Consider the following 16,678-nt stretch of genomic DNA (forward strand, 5'->3'; position numbering starts at 1 on the left):
AACTATGAAGCAATGTTTATACACCTATTAAATGCCATGCATGCATGGTACACATGTGATATTAGAAATTTGTTGATAAAAATCTGGTGAGTGATAAGAGGACACTGACATTCTCCTCTGGCCTCCACACATACCTGCGTGGGGCACGTACACATGCATATGCCACACATCTCTCTCTCTCTCACATACATATAAAAAATAAATAAAAATTTAAAATATGTCGATTAAAGTTTCCCTGAAGTATCCTCCCTCTTATTCATAATTTCACTTTCCACAGTTTCAATGACTCATACTTAATAGTAATCTGGGAATATAAAATATTTCTGGAGTGGAAAATTACAGAAATAAAGAACTTGTAAGTTTTGTATGTTGCACCATTCTAATTAAGTGTGATAAAATCTCCTCTTTTCTTCCTCTGACCTACTTAGAACACAGATGATTTATTTTATTATTATTTTTTTTGTCTAGCACATCCGCACTGTATTTGCCACTCCATCACTCATAATATGGCAGGCATCTTGGTGATTGCATCACCTGTCATGGTATCACAGTACTCTTAAGTGACCCTTATTTTACTTAATAATGGCTCCAAAGTGCAAAACCATGATACTGGCATTTCAGAGAAGCCAACAGAAAGCCATCAAGTACCCATTTTAAGTACAGCTGTAACTGCTTTCAGTGTAATATGGAAGGGAAAAAGAACTTGGGTGCTGAGTTACTGAGCAGTAGTTCCTTATTGCTGTTAACTTCTTACACTGCCTAATGTACACGTTAAACTTTATCATTAGTACACAGTACAAATAGAGTGTGGTCGTATCTATAGTTTTAGCAACTTGGAACCTATCTCCCATGGATTACTGGGGACTACTATAATGGTTTGAGATTTGCAATGTGAGTCACCCTAAGAAATAGAAAGTTTCAGAGCTGGAGGGATGATTCAGTGGTTAAGGTGCTTCTCTGCAAAGCCTAACAACCTGTGTTCGAGCACCCACACAAGGTGGTACATAAGTCAGAGTTCCTCTGCAGAGGCTTGAGGTCCTGGCATGTCCATTTTCTCACTCACTCTTTCTCTCTCCTTACAAATAAATAAAACATTTTAAAAAGGAAATAAAAAGTTTCATTCATATTTCATCAAAAATATGGTTCACATATCTCTTCACCCTTTCTTTTCTTTTCAAGACATTGCAAAATAGAAGAAAGTCCACCCTAGTTTCTAATCCCTGGGTCCACAGTTCAGGTGGTATATTATGTGACAATAAACATGGGCTCTTTGTCTGTTTGGTGATTTGCATCTAATTGGGCCTGTTGACAAGTAGGATTTCAAAATCTGTAGCACAGCCTTGGTGCTCTTTCAAAAGTGGGATCATATGTCTGTGATGTTCCTAAGAACATGGAATTTAATATAATAAAAATATTATAATAATCAGCACCAATAAGCAACTCCTCCCACACGCAGGGGCCCAGCATATATCACAGTCTACAAGTGAGCAAGTATTCTGCCTCAAGGCTGTTAAAATGAGAGCAGGATTTAAACATGCCTTTACAATCAGATATAGATTTGAAACTCATACCACCATGCCAGGCTCCCCCGGCAGGTAGTGCTGAGGAAGGACCAGGCCCGCTGGTTCCTCCCAAGGGGTTGAGGAGGAGAGTGGGTGTCGACGGCCAGGAACACACCAAGCCGGGAGTCTCATCAAAGCAGGAACTTGCTTTATTAAAACAGGCAGGTGTTTATATAGTGTTGAGAACGAAGGCAGGGATCTCAGGAGGGGATAAGGTGTAAGGGTCAATACTATACCATGACTTTTGAGATGATTGGTTCTAAGCAAGCACACACACGGGAACTCTAACTTCCTATGCGGAAGTAGCAAGCCGGAGGCCATTAGGCATCCTGCTGAGTCCTAGCTGGCCAGAGACAGGTCACCAAGCTTTAGCTAGGCTCAGGAAGTTCCATTAGGCCTCGCATCCGGGCCTCTCAAGGCCCAACACCACCACCCTTAAAGATAAAGTATACTTTTAATCCTGCTCTGTGTGCTTATGTGTCCCTATAAAAACTTAACTCTGGGCTGGAGTTATGGCTTGGCAGTTAAGGTGCTTGCCTGCAAAGCCAACAGACCCAGGTTCGATTCTCCAGGACCCATGTAAGCCAGACATACAAGTTGTCATATATGTCTGGAGTTTGTTTGCAGTGGCTAGAGGCCCTGGCATGCCCATTCTATCTGCTTCTTTCTCTCCTTCCCTCTCTCTATCTCTATGAAATAAGTAAATAAAAACCAAATATTTAAACAACAACAACAGAACTACCTTAACTCTGGGAAGGAAGACAAAGGACATCTGGTCTACCTCTCTCTTCCTGACTGGTATAGCCAACTTTTCTGGCTCACTGTTAAGGCATCTTCCATGTCACAGCCAACACCTGAGCTCCTGAGTCCTTCCTTGAGTACTGCATAAGCACTGAGTATTTATACCCTCATGTTTGGTTATACTATTTCTCCTACTCAGGATGTGTCCTCCTCCAGCCCACATGAATCCTTCTGACCCTTCCAAAAGACATCCCAGTCACCCTGTCTCATTTACTTGTTCATCCTTTTCTCTTCCTCTGAAGTGACATGAAGCTCACTGAATTCATGTAGCCACTTGCTCCTTGGAGGTTGTTCAATAGGCAGTTCATGTGTATTTATTGACTGACTTTCCAATATTTGAAAGAAAAGTGTTCCTAAGAACATGGAATTTAATATTATAAAAACAGTCCCTATAAGACACATATCAAGGGAGGTTTAGGTTTATTAGTAAGATACTCAAATCATGCTATCATAGAAATCAGTTTTAAGTGATTCATTCTCACATTCCAAGAACCAGTGAGTACAATGATGGTAGACCCTAGCATTGCTGCTTTTTCTAGTCTTTTATTATTTGAGAGATATTTGTTTTGAGCAAGTGAGTTCTTTTTCTTTTATTTATTTGCCTGCAGAGAGAGATTGAGAGAAAAGAGATTGATCAAGAGAATGGGCACACTCCAGCCACCACAAATGAACTCCAGATGCATGTACCATTTTGTGCATCTGGTTATATGTGGGTACTGGGGAATCAAATACAGGTCACTAAGCCTTGCAGGCAACAACCTTAACTGCTAAGCCAGCTCCCCCTTTTTAAAAAAAAAAATTATTATTTTCTTGCAAGCGGAGAGAGATAGAGAGAAGAAAGACAGAGAATGATGAATTCTTCCATACTATCAGAGCAACTGGGAGCTTTCTGGCTAGAAGGAGCTCTCGTGGAAAGAGGCTCTGACCTTTGACATGTAGTCAAGACACAGAACTCTATGTTGGCTGCTTCCTCACAAGATCCTGATTCATTCATTCATTCACTGCCCAGTGCCTCTCTATTTCTGCCTGTTTTTCTCTACTTTAACACACACACACACACACACACACACGGCCTCTTCTTTCTCATTTCTACCTTTGGCTATTTATTGATAGAATGAGTTGTTGAACTTTGCACCTTGGAAAGAACTTTAAGATGACCTATCCCATCTCAGATGCAGAAACTTAACTCAGCAAAGGTAAGCTAATGTGCTTAAAATAACCCTGTAGAAAACAAAAGAGTTGGGGGCCAGACCCAAATAAATCCAAAGAAACCAAGAGTTAGTTATCTCAAAAACCTTACCACTTAGCTCTTCAGTTTCATTTCCCTGTCTTCAAACTGTCCATCTTCCAGCAGATCCCTCTGTCTCACCACTGAGGAACTTCTCTAGGCTGTCAGTACCAAACTGTCTTTCTGCCATTAACCAATTTCCCCCATGGTGTTTCATCTTAATCCCACAACTTCCCTTATCCCTCTTGCCAATTTCACTGTTTATTCCGGCTTTTCTTTTACCCAACACCACACCTGTCAAACCACACTGCTCCTTCATTCTGACCTCTTCCGTAGTGGTGAGCCCAGTTACAGATGACACTGAAGCCCGTCACGGTGACTGTGACACTGAGTCCTAGGAGGACAGGCACTTTTCCTGATTTCTTCTGTGTGCTTTATATGATGTGCTAAAAATAAAAGGTTTCTTTTTGAGCAGGCAAGTGGTTCTTAAGATACATGGCCCAAAAAGTGGTTGTGTCTACAAGTGAGGCAGGAGACAAAGCACAGCTCATCCTTGCCTTAAAAGACAAGCTTCCCTCTACGCCAGAAACATCAGTAGCCTGTCTAGAATAAGAGGGGAAGGACTGGTGAGTATGAACTTGCCTTGGTTCTTGCCAAGGTGCTAACAGGAGAGTGAGATGAGACTGGAAAGAGAAGATATGAGTAAAAATCCAAGGACATCAACAGTGGCTGCAGAGTGTGGTGTTAAGTGTGTGCATTCTGGATGCCAACCCCACAGAAAGTCTGGGTCCTGCCAGTATCAGAGAAATGATTTGGGGTGCACAGCTTAAGACCCTGTGTTCAGTTTCTTTGTCTGGTCAGGGTAGAAAACTGAATCACCTACCTCATGGAGCTACCATGAGGATCAGACAATATCCATAAAACCACCAAGGGCAATGCTTGGCACCTGTGGAGGACTATGTGAATATATACTGAATAAGAAATGGCTACAACTACCTGCTGTGCCTGCTGACCTCCAAGTCCTCGAGGCACAGCAACCATTCCCATCCATGCTACGTGCCTCTGCAGCTCCCAACATGACCAGGATTCACCATGCAATCTTGCTACTTCAGGTCTTCACAGGGATACACTCCTGGGCCTCTCTCTATCAAGGTCCCTCACACATGCTGACAAATGCCTTAGAAAACAAGGTCAATAAAACCAGAAGAGTTTCCATTTGCCCACACAGCACTAGTTCTTCCTGTAGCCCAGGAGTAAAGCAGGGCCACCTTCCACAGAGAAACTGTCTTGTTTACCATACCAGGCATGTCTCTCTCTCTCTCTCTCTCTCTCTCTCTTTCTCTCTTTCCCTCTCTCTCTCTCTCTCTCTCTCTCTCTCTCTCTCTCACACACACACACACACACACACACACACACACACACACACAGACACTCATTATTTACTTATTTAAGAAGATTTATTTGCGGCAGAGAAATAAAAAGGGGTAGACAAAGAGAGTGTGTGAGAGAGAGAATATAGGTATGCCAGGGCCTCTTGCCACTGCAAGAGCAACTGAACTCCAGATGCATGTGCCACTTTGTGCATCTGGCTTTACATGGTGTGACAGTTTGCATGTATATGTCCCCCATAGACCCCAGTGTTTTATTAACGCTTCTAACTTGGATCTTCAGCTGCTTGGCCGGAGGAGGAGTCACTGGGGGTGGGCTCGGGTCCAGCCCAAAGGTGCCTTTGGGGGCGGATCTGATTTCCAGCCCGGAGGTACCGCAGAGGTGTGAGCTCTGGCTTGTTTGTGATTTTGCCTTTTGCTGACTGATAATGATTGGAACTTCCTCCTAGATCTGTAAGCCTGAAATAAATCCCTTCCTTCCCTAAAGTATGCCTGGGTTTTATGTGAATCCCAGCAATGGAAACTGTCTACAACACATGGGTAGTGGGGAATCAAATCCAGGCCATCAGGCTTTGCAAGCAAGCGCCTTTAACTGCAGAATGAATATTCCAGCCCAAGATGTATCTTCTTGAGGAGACAGGCCATATATAGCAAAACATCTCAGAGGTATCCAAATTAAATACTTGACAGTGTCTCTCCTGCTTTTCTTTTTTTGTTTTTCTTTTTTATTTAGTTTTTCGAAGTAGGGTCTTACTCGACTCTAGCTCAGGTTCACCTGGAATTCACTACGTAGTCTTAGGATGGCCTCAAATTCACAGCAATCCTCCTACTTCTTCTGGGATTAGAGGCGTGTGCCACCACGCCCAGCTTCTTCTCTTTTTTCAGAGTGTTTATGTGTGGCATGCCTGTGGGTTCATGCGTAGGGGTATGTGCACACGTATGAGTGTGTGCATGTGAAGGCCTGAGGTTGACATCAGGTTTCTTCCTCTATTACTATCCCCCTTACTTTTTGAGACTGGGTATCTCACTAAACTCTGCTCACTAATGTAGCTAGAAAGAAAGCCCCAGAATTCTTCTGCCTCCTGCCTTCCTGGTCCTGGGATCACAGGGACCCAACTACAGGCACATGCTTCCACACACAGCTTTTAAAAATATTTTATTTGGGGCTGGCAAGGTGGCTTGGTGGTTAAGGCATTTGTCTGCAAAGCCAAGGGACCCAGGTTCGATTTCTGAGCACTACACATCCCCTCCCCCAGCCACTGCTTTTTCTTCTTCTTATTACTCCAGTAAGACACTCAGAGTTGGTTTCCTGATGGCCATCAAAGCACCCCCATTTTGCTAAACCCTTAAGACCTAGTTTTCATCCACCTGTTGAAAGTATTAATGCTAATACAGGCTAAGCTTCCCTAATCTGAGAATTTAAAATCCCAAATGCTCCAAAACCTGAAATGTATTTTGAGGGCAACCACAAAAACTCCGAAGCATGTCTGGTCCCAAGCGTTCATGGTCGGGGAGCCTCCTTCTGTGTTCCCTTCTCCACAATTGCTTCTTTTGGCTCCTAGGTTGTCCTAATCTCCTAGCATTCCAGTCCCCTCCTGGGACCTCTTTGTTGGCTGTCTCTTTCACTGGAGCACCCCAAGACTCCTCACCCAACCCTCTTCCCCAACACACTCATATCCACTTTCATGTTGAGCTGGAGAGGTCTTGTGGTTTAAAGTACCATTTCCTTCCACAAAGTCTCTCAAACATACATAAGCCCAGACCAAAAGTCTGAATTCTTAATTCATGTATCCAACTGCAAGAACTGATCTTTACCTGACCCCCAAACCTAGATCCTAGTCTTCCCTGCGCACCTCTTCCTCCTCTTCAACCTTCCTCACCTCACTGAGTTCACCTCTGACTCTCCTCTCCATCCTCACTGTTTCATCACTGTTCCCTTTACGTTGTGTTATCTTTGTTTGCTGAGAAAGTGTCTCATTCTTAGCTCAGGCTGTTCTGGAACTCTCTGATTCTCTTGACTCAACCACCCAAGAGCTAAGATCACAGGCATGAGCCACGGTGCTTGGCAAATCTTATCAACTCTACCTTCAGAGCCTATCTACAAGCTGACCACTACCCTTGACTGTCCTTTGGCTTCTGTGATCTCGCTCAGGGACTGATATGCCCTCATACAATTTCCCTGCTCCTGCCTCAGTCTCACCACTGCATTTTCTCAAGACAACAGCAGGAGAGGGTCTCCTAAAATTCAAGGCAGATCATCTCCAGAATCTTCCGGTAGGTGCTCATCTTACCATGTGGTCCTACAAAACCTGAGTAGGCCACCCTGGCCCCCAGCACCTGCCTGACTTCATCTCCCTCCCTCCCCTTCTCACCATTCCCATCATGCACACAATCTCCTGCCTGGAACCACGCCCCAGATATGCAGGTGATCCTCTCCTCACCACTTTCACATCTCTGCTCCAAAGCGGTCGCCCTAGCAACCCTCACATGCTTTTGAAAAAAAAAAATATGTATTTTCAAAAACTTAAAAAATATTTCTTATTTATTTGTAAAGATAGAGAAGGAGAATGAACGGGCATGTCAGAGCCTCTAGCAGCTGCAAACGAACTCCAGACACATATGCATCTGGCTTTACATGGGTGCTGGGGAATCAAACCCAGGTTGTTAGGTTTAGTTGGAAAATGCCTTAACTGCTGAGCCACCCCTCCAGCCCCCTTTTAAGCTTTTCGCTGACAACCCCCACACTTATAAAGAGTATACCACGACCATAATCCCCTCCCACCACTGTCCTCCTCCACTGAATCCCTTCTTCTTTCCAGCTCATCCGCGTTCGACCTTGAGGCCACATTTTCCCCCTCCCACTGGGCAGGTCTTGTGCAGGTGACATCAGCCGCTACCCTCCCAGCACATGCTTGTTGAAAACCCACAAACTTAGCCTCCGTAGCATCCCTTTGCTCCTTTTCAACGCTCCATTTCTCAGCATAAGACTCACGCACTTACCGTGCCTTCTCCTCTGAGAGTTATCAGCTCCGTGTGGGTAGGGATGGATGCCTGATTTCACTCACTGCTACATCCTATCAAATGAGTGCCTTGTGTGCCATAGGCATTCAATGGTGACTCACTGGGGCGGGGATGGGAACACTGGCCAGCGTGACTCCTCTTACCTAAGACAGTCATCACCGTCTTCATCAGCTTCATAGGTGTCCGCCGGCGGCTGATGGAGCCGCTCACGTGTGGAGACAAGACGTTGGTTTTCCTCTTGACATACATGTAGATGCGCAGGTAGACCACCACCATGATGGAGAAGACCACAAGGTTGGACACGGTCCAGAAAATGAGGTAACTCCTGCTGTAAATGGGGGCCAGGGAAGAGCAGGCAGAGATGTCACAGATACAGTTCCAGCCCAGTGTGGGGACCGTCCCCATGAAGATGGCGGTGGCCCACACCAGCAGGATGAGCAACGTCACCCGCTTTTTGGTCAGGTTGCTGTGGATCCGCATCCTCATGATGGACACGTGCCTCTCCACGGCGATCACCAGCAGGTTGGTCAGGGAGGCGGTCAGGCTCGTGTCCAGAAGGCCCTGGCGGAGGAACCAGCGGTTGACAGTCAGGGTTTTGGAAACGGGGCCGGTGTTAAACATCAGGTAGACATAGGCGATCCCGGCGAAGAAATCGGCAGCCGCTAAGTTGGCCAGCAGGTAGTAGAATGGGAAATGAAACTTTCGGTTTTTGATCACGGCTGCAATGACCAGAGAATTGGAAAAGAAAATAAACAGGCAGAAAAATGTGCCAAAACACAAAACAATCACAAGCTTTGTCCCTGTCCACTCCTCTGCCGTGTCGGTGTTGCTCCGGTTGTAAAAGAAGTCCATCCGTTTGTCGTAGTGACACTCATTCATTGTGGAGAAGAGCTGAGCATCCTGGAAAGAGATTCAAAGAAGAAACAATTGTCAGAAATAAATGCCACTCTTAGAGAAAGCAGTTACCAGGCCAAACTGCTGCCTCCCCGTCTTTGGGTAACGTCCAGTAATTCTCCATGTTTCAATATAAATGCCTCTTGTTCCAATGCATTCACAGCTTGGCCTCCTGACACAGCATTCGACATGTATGTGAAGTGATTATCAGGGCGGGCTGCAAGTAAAGTGAGGGGGCGTGTCTATGTTCATGCTGTTTACCATTATTAACAACTCCAGGACCCAATTACCCTGACTGCCTCATGACAAGTGACTCAGTGGCTTACTGTGCATGGAAGGCCAGATGGATGGATGGACGATCACAGAGGCATGAATATTTCAGGAGAGCCAAGTACTACAATACCCACTCTGCACTGGTAATGACTACAACATTGCACCAAGCATTAATGAATGCTTTCTCCGGGTGGATTCCAGACCATTTCTTATTTATGGGCTCTGTTCAGTCATCAAGAGCTGGCTAGTAATGCCAGGTATATTCTTGCCAGGATAATGGGCATCGAATTACTCGCCACAAAGCCAAATGTCTTCTCTGAGAGATCAAGTTTCCACCATTTCTGATTCCAATCTTGATGCCCCTTTCACTGTATTTTGTTTCAAGCTACAGTCACAATTACTTATTAAGCATATGGTGTAGAGAGAGAGACATTGGTCTTAATACCACTACCTTATCTTTTTTTATAGTGGGGGGGCTAGAGATAGGGTCTTACTGTAGCCCCAGGCAGACCTGGAATTCACTATGTATTCTCAGGGTGGCCTCAAACTCATGGTTATTCTCCTACCTCTGCCTCCTAAACGCTGGGATTCAAGGCGTGTGCTATCACTCTGGCCTTCCTTATCTTTGTGTTCACGTCCTTATAGCCTCCTAATCCAAACTGTGCCACTATGAATGTGTATCTGCATTTAATTTAATCACTTCAAGCCAGTTTCTTTTCCTCGCACTGTCCAGCTAGTAGGTGATGAAGGAAGAGGGTTCCGCTGGTGACACTGAGATCCTGGGCTTGGAGAGATATCTAACCCAACGCAGACGTTAACCTCCACCTGCCAAGTGAGAACAAGCCTAGAAATGAATAAAAGAAGACCCCACACGGCGGAGTCAGGCTGGTGGGGAAGTCATGCCTCACTGCAGTATAGGATTTCTTAGATCCCCAAAATGAGAGATTCTGTCCCAAAGCAGTGAATTCCAAGAATGTCAATCTGTTTAGACTCAGTGGAAAAATGAAGTGTTCTCTCTCATATATGTCTGGCCACTGCCATGAAGGGTCTGTCAAAGGTGACTAGAGTTAAAAGCCAAGATTTTAGTTTCTGGCTAGAATCACCGTAAGATTCTATATAAGAAAAAAGCCTATAGTTTACTCAAAGGAGAACCATAGACCCAGCTAGGCCAAGAGCTGAGCCATCCACTGGTGGGAACTTAGTGGTTTGAACAGTGAAAGTAGAGTAGAAAGGCCTGAAAAGTTCATACAAACTCTGGAATCAAATGCAACTCCGGAAGCAGGAAAAGCAGACCACATAACAATTTTAAGCATTACAAAACATCTCAGACAGTCTGCTTCCTAATTTATGTTTTAATGGTATAATGGTATTTTAAAGTTAATCAATTTTGTCATAAAAGGGGGGTGTAAAAAGTTTTATATATTTAAACAAACGGGAATCATCTCAGCATTCGAATGGTTTTTGTGTCTTTCAGTTACAAGGAACAGGGGGAGGGGAAACTCAAGTTTTAATAATGACAAATCAAAAATTTTTCTCTTTGTCAGACATTTAACAAGGTTTAATTATAAAGATTCAATGTCATCATGTAACAAGATTAAATTATGATATTTTTTCCCATGTTAAAAGTATAGATTGAGGGCTGGAGAGATAGCTTAGTGGTTAAAGTGCTTGACTGTGAAGGCTAAGTACTTAGGTTCAATTCCCCAGGACCCACATAACCCAGATGCACAAGGTGCTGCATGTCCTGGAGTTTGTTTGCAGTGGGTGGAAGCCCTGGTCCGCCCACCACCCCCTCTCTAATAAATAAATAAATAATAAATTTTAAAAAATACAGATTGGGATATCGGCAAGATGGCTCAGTTGGTAAAGTGCTTGTCTTGAAAGCCCAATGAAATCTCAGGAGTAGGGGCACACGCCGCAAACCCCACGCTGAGGAGGCAGAGATGGGCGAGTCATGGACCTCCCTGGCCAGCTAGTCCAGCTTACATGGTGAGCTTCAAGACAACGAGAAAGCCGATTTCAAAGGAAGGAGACAGCGTCTCTTAGGAACAACACCTGAAGTCCTCTGGCCTCCACACGCATGTACACGTGCACTTGCACCAGACGCATACACATGTGCACACATGCACACAAACACTTGTGCACACAGAGCACACATGCAGGAAAACCACCCTGAAGAGACAGATGGTATAATTTGAATAACTTAATGATATTTCATTATCTGAATATGTAATACTTTAATTAACTAAACCTTAAATATTGGATACTGAGGATATTTATATGCAAGGCTCAATTGCTAATATATTAGTCTTTACATATGTGGCCAATTATCTCCTTCAGAATAATCTACAGGTTTTAAATTGAGGTAGACAATATAAATGTTACTGATGTTGCTTACCAAGTGGCTTGAAAGTGATTGTATTTCTAGTCCTACCAGCATAGGAGAGTTTAATCGATAATATGAATCTAATGAAATTCAACTCAACATCCAAGAAGAAAATTCAACTTTCATACATTTTGAAAGTATATAAAAATCTGAGACAGTATTAATGCTACTCTTACTTTTGGTTAGAGAAGCTTCTCTTTTCAGATGGTAGTGACCTTGGGATGACTCAGAAGGCAACATGGTGCTGAGAAGAAGTGACAGAGGAGTGCTCAGCACTGCAATATCTCTATCACACCTTCCATGGCTCAGGGTCCATTACAGAAGGGATGGTAGAAAGAATGTAAGAGCCAAAGGAAGGGTAGGACTCCTTACAATGTGCTTCTCCAGATACAAAATGGCCTGGATATCCATGACCTCATAGTCACAGAGGCGCATGAGTCTGGAGTTCGTTTGCAGTGTCTAGAGGCCCTGGTGTGCCCATTCTCCCTGTCTGTCTCCTCTCTCTCTCTGTTTGCAAATAAATAAAATTTTAAAAAATTACTATCAAAAAATTACTGATAAAATTGTGATAGCTCTTTTCACTAATTAAAAATAATGTGTGGGGGCTGGAGAGATGCTTAGCAGTTAAGTGCTTGCCTGTGAAGCCTAAGGACCCCAGTTGGAGGCTTGATTCCCCAGGACCCACTTTAGCCAGATACACAAGGGGGCACATGCATCTGGAGTTCGTTTGCAGTGGCTGGAGGCCCTGGCGTGCCCATTCTCCCTCTCTCTCTCTCTCTATCTGGCTCTTTCTTTCTCTGTCTGTTGCTCTCAAATACATAAATAAAAATAAAAAATATTTAAAAAATAACGTGTGTATTTCATTTTGTTATATGCTCTAGATAGCTAAAACATTTCTAATTTAAAATTTATATTATCTTGACTAATTTATTAGAAATATCAAGACTTATAGTCCACAAAGATGTAGAAATTTGTATATTAAAAACTTTTGTTAGCTTTTTAAAATAAATTTTTTAAAGCAGTGTTAGAGTTTTAGTTTGGGTTGTTACAGTTCCTCAAATTTGTTATTATATGATGCATTAAAACTTCAATGATTTGTACTTCAAAAATTTTTCAAATACTTCTTCATCAAAAACAAAGTGGTGTTGGGCATGGTTGTACATGCCTTTAATCCCAGCACTCGTGAGACAGGTAAGAGGATTGCTGTGAGTTTGAGGCCAGCCTGAGACTACATAGTGAACTCTAGGTTAGCCTGGGCTAGAGCAAGACCCTACCTCGAAAAAAAACAGTGGTAAATTCTATGTATGTGCTGTGGCCAACATCCAACAAGACAGTTTAAGGGAGGAAGGGATCTGGTTCAAGCTGACTAATCCAGGGGATGCTCCATCAATGGTGGAAGGGAAGCTGGACCCTTTTCATAGATCCAAACAGAGAGAAACCACCAAAACAGCCAGCAAACACCAAAAAGCAGCAAGCATGAACCCTGAGCTCAAACTGTTCTGAGCACACCTTTGGGCTGGAATTTGATCCACCCCCAGACACACCACTGGGCTCTACCCAAGGACACGCCTGCAGTGACACCTCCTCCAGCTAGGCAGCCACAGACCCAAGTGACAAGCTTCAGAAACACCTGAGTCTATGGGGGACACACACTCACATTCAAACCACCACAGCATGCTCTTGTAAAACCTCTTATAAGATTGAGAAGTGGTTTCATCTTAAAGCAGTGTCAATATCACAGGAAAACCAAGAGAGCCAGAACTACTAAGTGGCTCCCCTGCACCAGATTCTACATTTGCAAGGAACAGGCAATGAAAGCAGCAAAACTCAAAAGCTTATCATTCTTTTAATTTCAGGTAATTCTTTGCATACATAACAGACACCCATACATACAAGCTTCTTTAAAAAATTAGTACTTGTTTATTTGAAAGAGAGAAAAGGGGAGGGAGACAGAGAATAGACGCACCAAGGCCTCCTGCCAACACAAAGGGACTCCAGATGCATGCGGAACTTTATGCATCTGGCTTTACGTAGGTACTGGGGAATCAAACCCGGGCCACCAGGCTTTGAAAGCAAGTGCCTTTAACCACAGAGCCATCTGTCTGGCCTTTATGTAGGCATTTTTAAAGGGAAACAAAAAAAGGCAAGGAAAATAATCCCAAAATATCGATTTGTAAACATAATTTTAATTGCATATTTATGGATCATCTGTTGCTCTGAAAAATCAAATTTAAGGCTGAAAGGAAAAGCCTCAGACGTCTGCATGTGTTCGGTTCAATCTTACCATCACAGCACACTTCAGGGTACTTTTATTTTGGTGATAGTATACACACAGTGATCTTTACTTGAAACTTCACATCGTCCTAAAACGTCCCTTGCTGACAACTGACCACTTGTGGATGTAAAGTTCATCAATTCTCCTGCAAAAGATTTCCTGTCACCGTCCCCCGGGGCTCCTGAAGTGAGTGCCTGGACGGTCTGCAATGAGTCCTTCTCTCCTCTCATAAGATGCCAAGCTTATCGACGCTCTCCAGGGCAGTTGAGCCAAACATAATCATATTTCTTTTGCTGGAAATTACCAAAAACTCCAGCAAGTTTATAACAAATGACCAATTTAGCATTTCTCGACCTCCCCGAAACCTTAAAACATGACTGTGATTTCAACCCAATTAACAAGTCATTTCAGTCCGAGTCTAGAAATGCTCTCCATAAGAGACATCTGACCAGTTCAGCGTGTTTCATCATCCTCGCTGTCGGAGAGCTCCTTCTGGTTTTAGCACCGCTACTCTGTAGCTCGTTCAATGCCCAAAATTTCCTTTTAGGTTCATATGTAAAAGTTAGTATCGGTCTGGAGAGATGGTTTAGCGGTTAAGCGCTTGCCTGTGAAGCCTAAGGACCCCGGTTCAAGGCTCGATTCCCCAGGACCCACGTTAGCCAGATGCACAAGGGGGCGCACGCGTCTGGAGTTCGTTTGCAGTGGCTGGAAGCCCTGGCACGCCCATTCTCTCTCTTTCTCTCTGCCTCTTTCTCTCTCTCTGTCGCTCTCAAATAAATAAAAATAAAAAACAAACAAAAAAATTAATAAAAAATAGTTAGTATACCCATTCTCTCTTTCTCTCTATCTCTCTCTCACTCTCCCTCTTTCTCTCTGTGTCTGTCTCTCTCAAATAAATAAATAAAAATAAACAAAAAACGTTTTTAAGGGGCTAGAGATAGCAGTTAAGCACTTGTCTGTGAAGCCTAAGGACCTAAGTTCGAGTCTCAATTCCCCAGTACCCACGCAGATATACAAGGTGGAGCATGCATCTGGAGTTTATTTGCAGTGGCTGGAGGCCCTGTTGTGCACATTCTCTCTCTCTCTCTCTCTCTCTCTCTCTCTCTCTCTCTCTCTCTCTCTCTCTCCCTCCCTCCCTCTCCCTCTCTCTCTCTCTCTCTGCCTCTTTCTCTCTGTGTATGTCTGTAGCTCTCAAATAAATAAATAAAAATAAACAAAAGAATTTACAAGGTATTGTACATCTCCCACTACTAGACTATTCTGCTGCAAAATAGCAGGGACCTGGTCTATTACTCACCTTGACACTGGAAGCATTTGTTGAATGAATGAATAAATGAACGAATAACGAATCATTAATCAATCACTCAATCTCTGCCCTCTGCCCTGTCCCACTTCCTGCTAAAATGAAAGGTTTGAGCTAAGCATCTTTGCCGACCTAACACATCAACCACGAAGTATGAAAACTGGGAAGCTGCATCACTTATTAACTACAGGGTCCATTGAGTTACTTAGTACCTCTACTCTGGTCTACTTTGGATCAGCAACATTTGAGTGCCTGCCTTGTTCCAGGTACTAGACTAAGCATTTTACATGGGTCATTTCGTGTCATCCTCCCAACAACGATGGAGAGCCATTTCACAGAGGAGAAAATGGAAACACGTGCTGAAGGTCAAAGCCAGGAGCAGACACTATTCAGACTGACTGCCCTGCCCCAGGAATCCTCCCACGCACCTATCGACAACACCGGTACAGCACAAGCTACTGTAGCATTACTTCAGCACAAGTGATCAGACCCAACCACATTCAAAGACAGGCCCACCGGGCTGGGAGTGAGGCTCAGTGGTGCAATGCTGGCCTCGCATGAATGAGGCCGTGAGTTCAATCCCAAACAAGGACTCCCCATACTACAGAAAACAGATAAACATTCTAAGTGGCCTTTGGTCTTTTTGTTTCCTTTTAAACAGCTCTGAGAAGGAGAGAGACGACACTTTTCTGTAAACATGGTTTCAAATTATATGGTGAATAGAATACAACACGGTCAATTTCAAGCCACCTTAATATTGCTAACCCTCATTTCTGGCAAATCTCAAACCATTTTTGTTTGTTTGGGTTTTTTTGAGGTAAGGTGTAGTTCTAGCCCAGGCTGACCTGGAATTCACTATGTCGTCTCAAGTTAGCCTTGAACTCACAACAATGTTTCTACCCCTGTCTCCCGAGTGCTGGGATTTAGGTATACACACCACGCTGGGCCATGTTTGTTTTTATCTTGAAAGTTTACAAAATTCAGCAGTTATATCCCAGAGACAGAAGATGCTAAACTCTGAAGCAATTACCACAACTTCAAACTTCGGTAATTTCAGACTTCATAAAATGATGGTTTAGAAAGTCTATATGTAGACTCCAAATGAAAACTTCATGAGCAAGGCTTTCATTTAGACTCTTCCAAACTTATTTCTCTGAAAAAAAAAAATTGACCAGGCAACCCGGAATGTGGAAACAATTATGGAAATGAAGACATCTGAAAACCACTCAAGCTGCTTTTATTTCTAGCTACATCTTACAGGACAAGCAGCTGCCTGGCTTCGCAGCTGGCTTTTGAGAACATTCCGTCTTCCAGGAAGAAACATGGTGCACGGGGTCGGTTGATGCTGTGGGTGTTTGGTTTTCCTGGGGTCCCAAGTGTAGAACAACCCTCCCCTCCTTAGACACCCGTCTAAATGGGAGTCGAATCTCAGCTTGGTAGATACCTTACCCACTGAGTCTGTAGGTCATCACGTCTGTTGACGGAATTCTTTTGAATGATTCATGTTAATTGCAAATCAGGGCAGTAAGAGAGATTTACAGCTCCCT

At 43.7% G+C, this 16,678-nt stretch overlaps 1 protein-coding gene across 1 annotated transcript in view; it reads right to left on the minus strand.

Moving 5' to 3' along the window:
- The window catches only part of Lpar3 (lysophosphatidic acid receptor 3), an 85,245-nt gene that overhangs the window by 48,926 nt on the left and 19,641 nt on the right, over positions 1–16,678 (minus strand). Inside the window, exon 2 of the mRNA XM_045137884.1 lies at positions 8,144–8,900. Within this exon, the coding sequence (XP_044993819.1) occupies positions 8,144–8,879 (736 nt within the window). The 5' untranslated portion in view covers positions 8,880–8,900. The remainder of the gene's footprint in view (positions 1–8,143; positions 8,901–16,678) is intronic.

This window comes from Jaculus jaculus, chromosome 19 (genome assembly GCF_020740685.1).
Source record: "Jaculus jaculus isolate mJacJac1 chromosome 19, mJacJac1.mat.Y.cur, whole genome shotgun sequence".
Lineage (NCBI taxonomy): Eukaryota > Metazoa > Chordata > Mammalia > Rodentia > Dipodidae > Jaculus > Jaculus jaculus.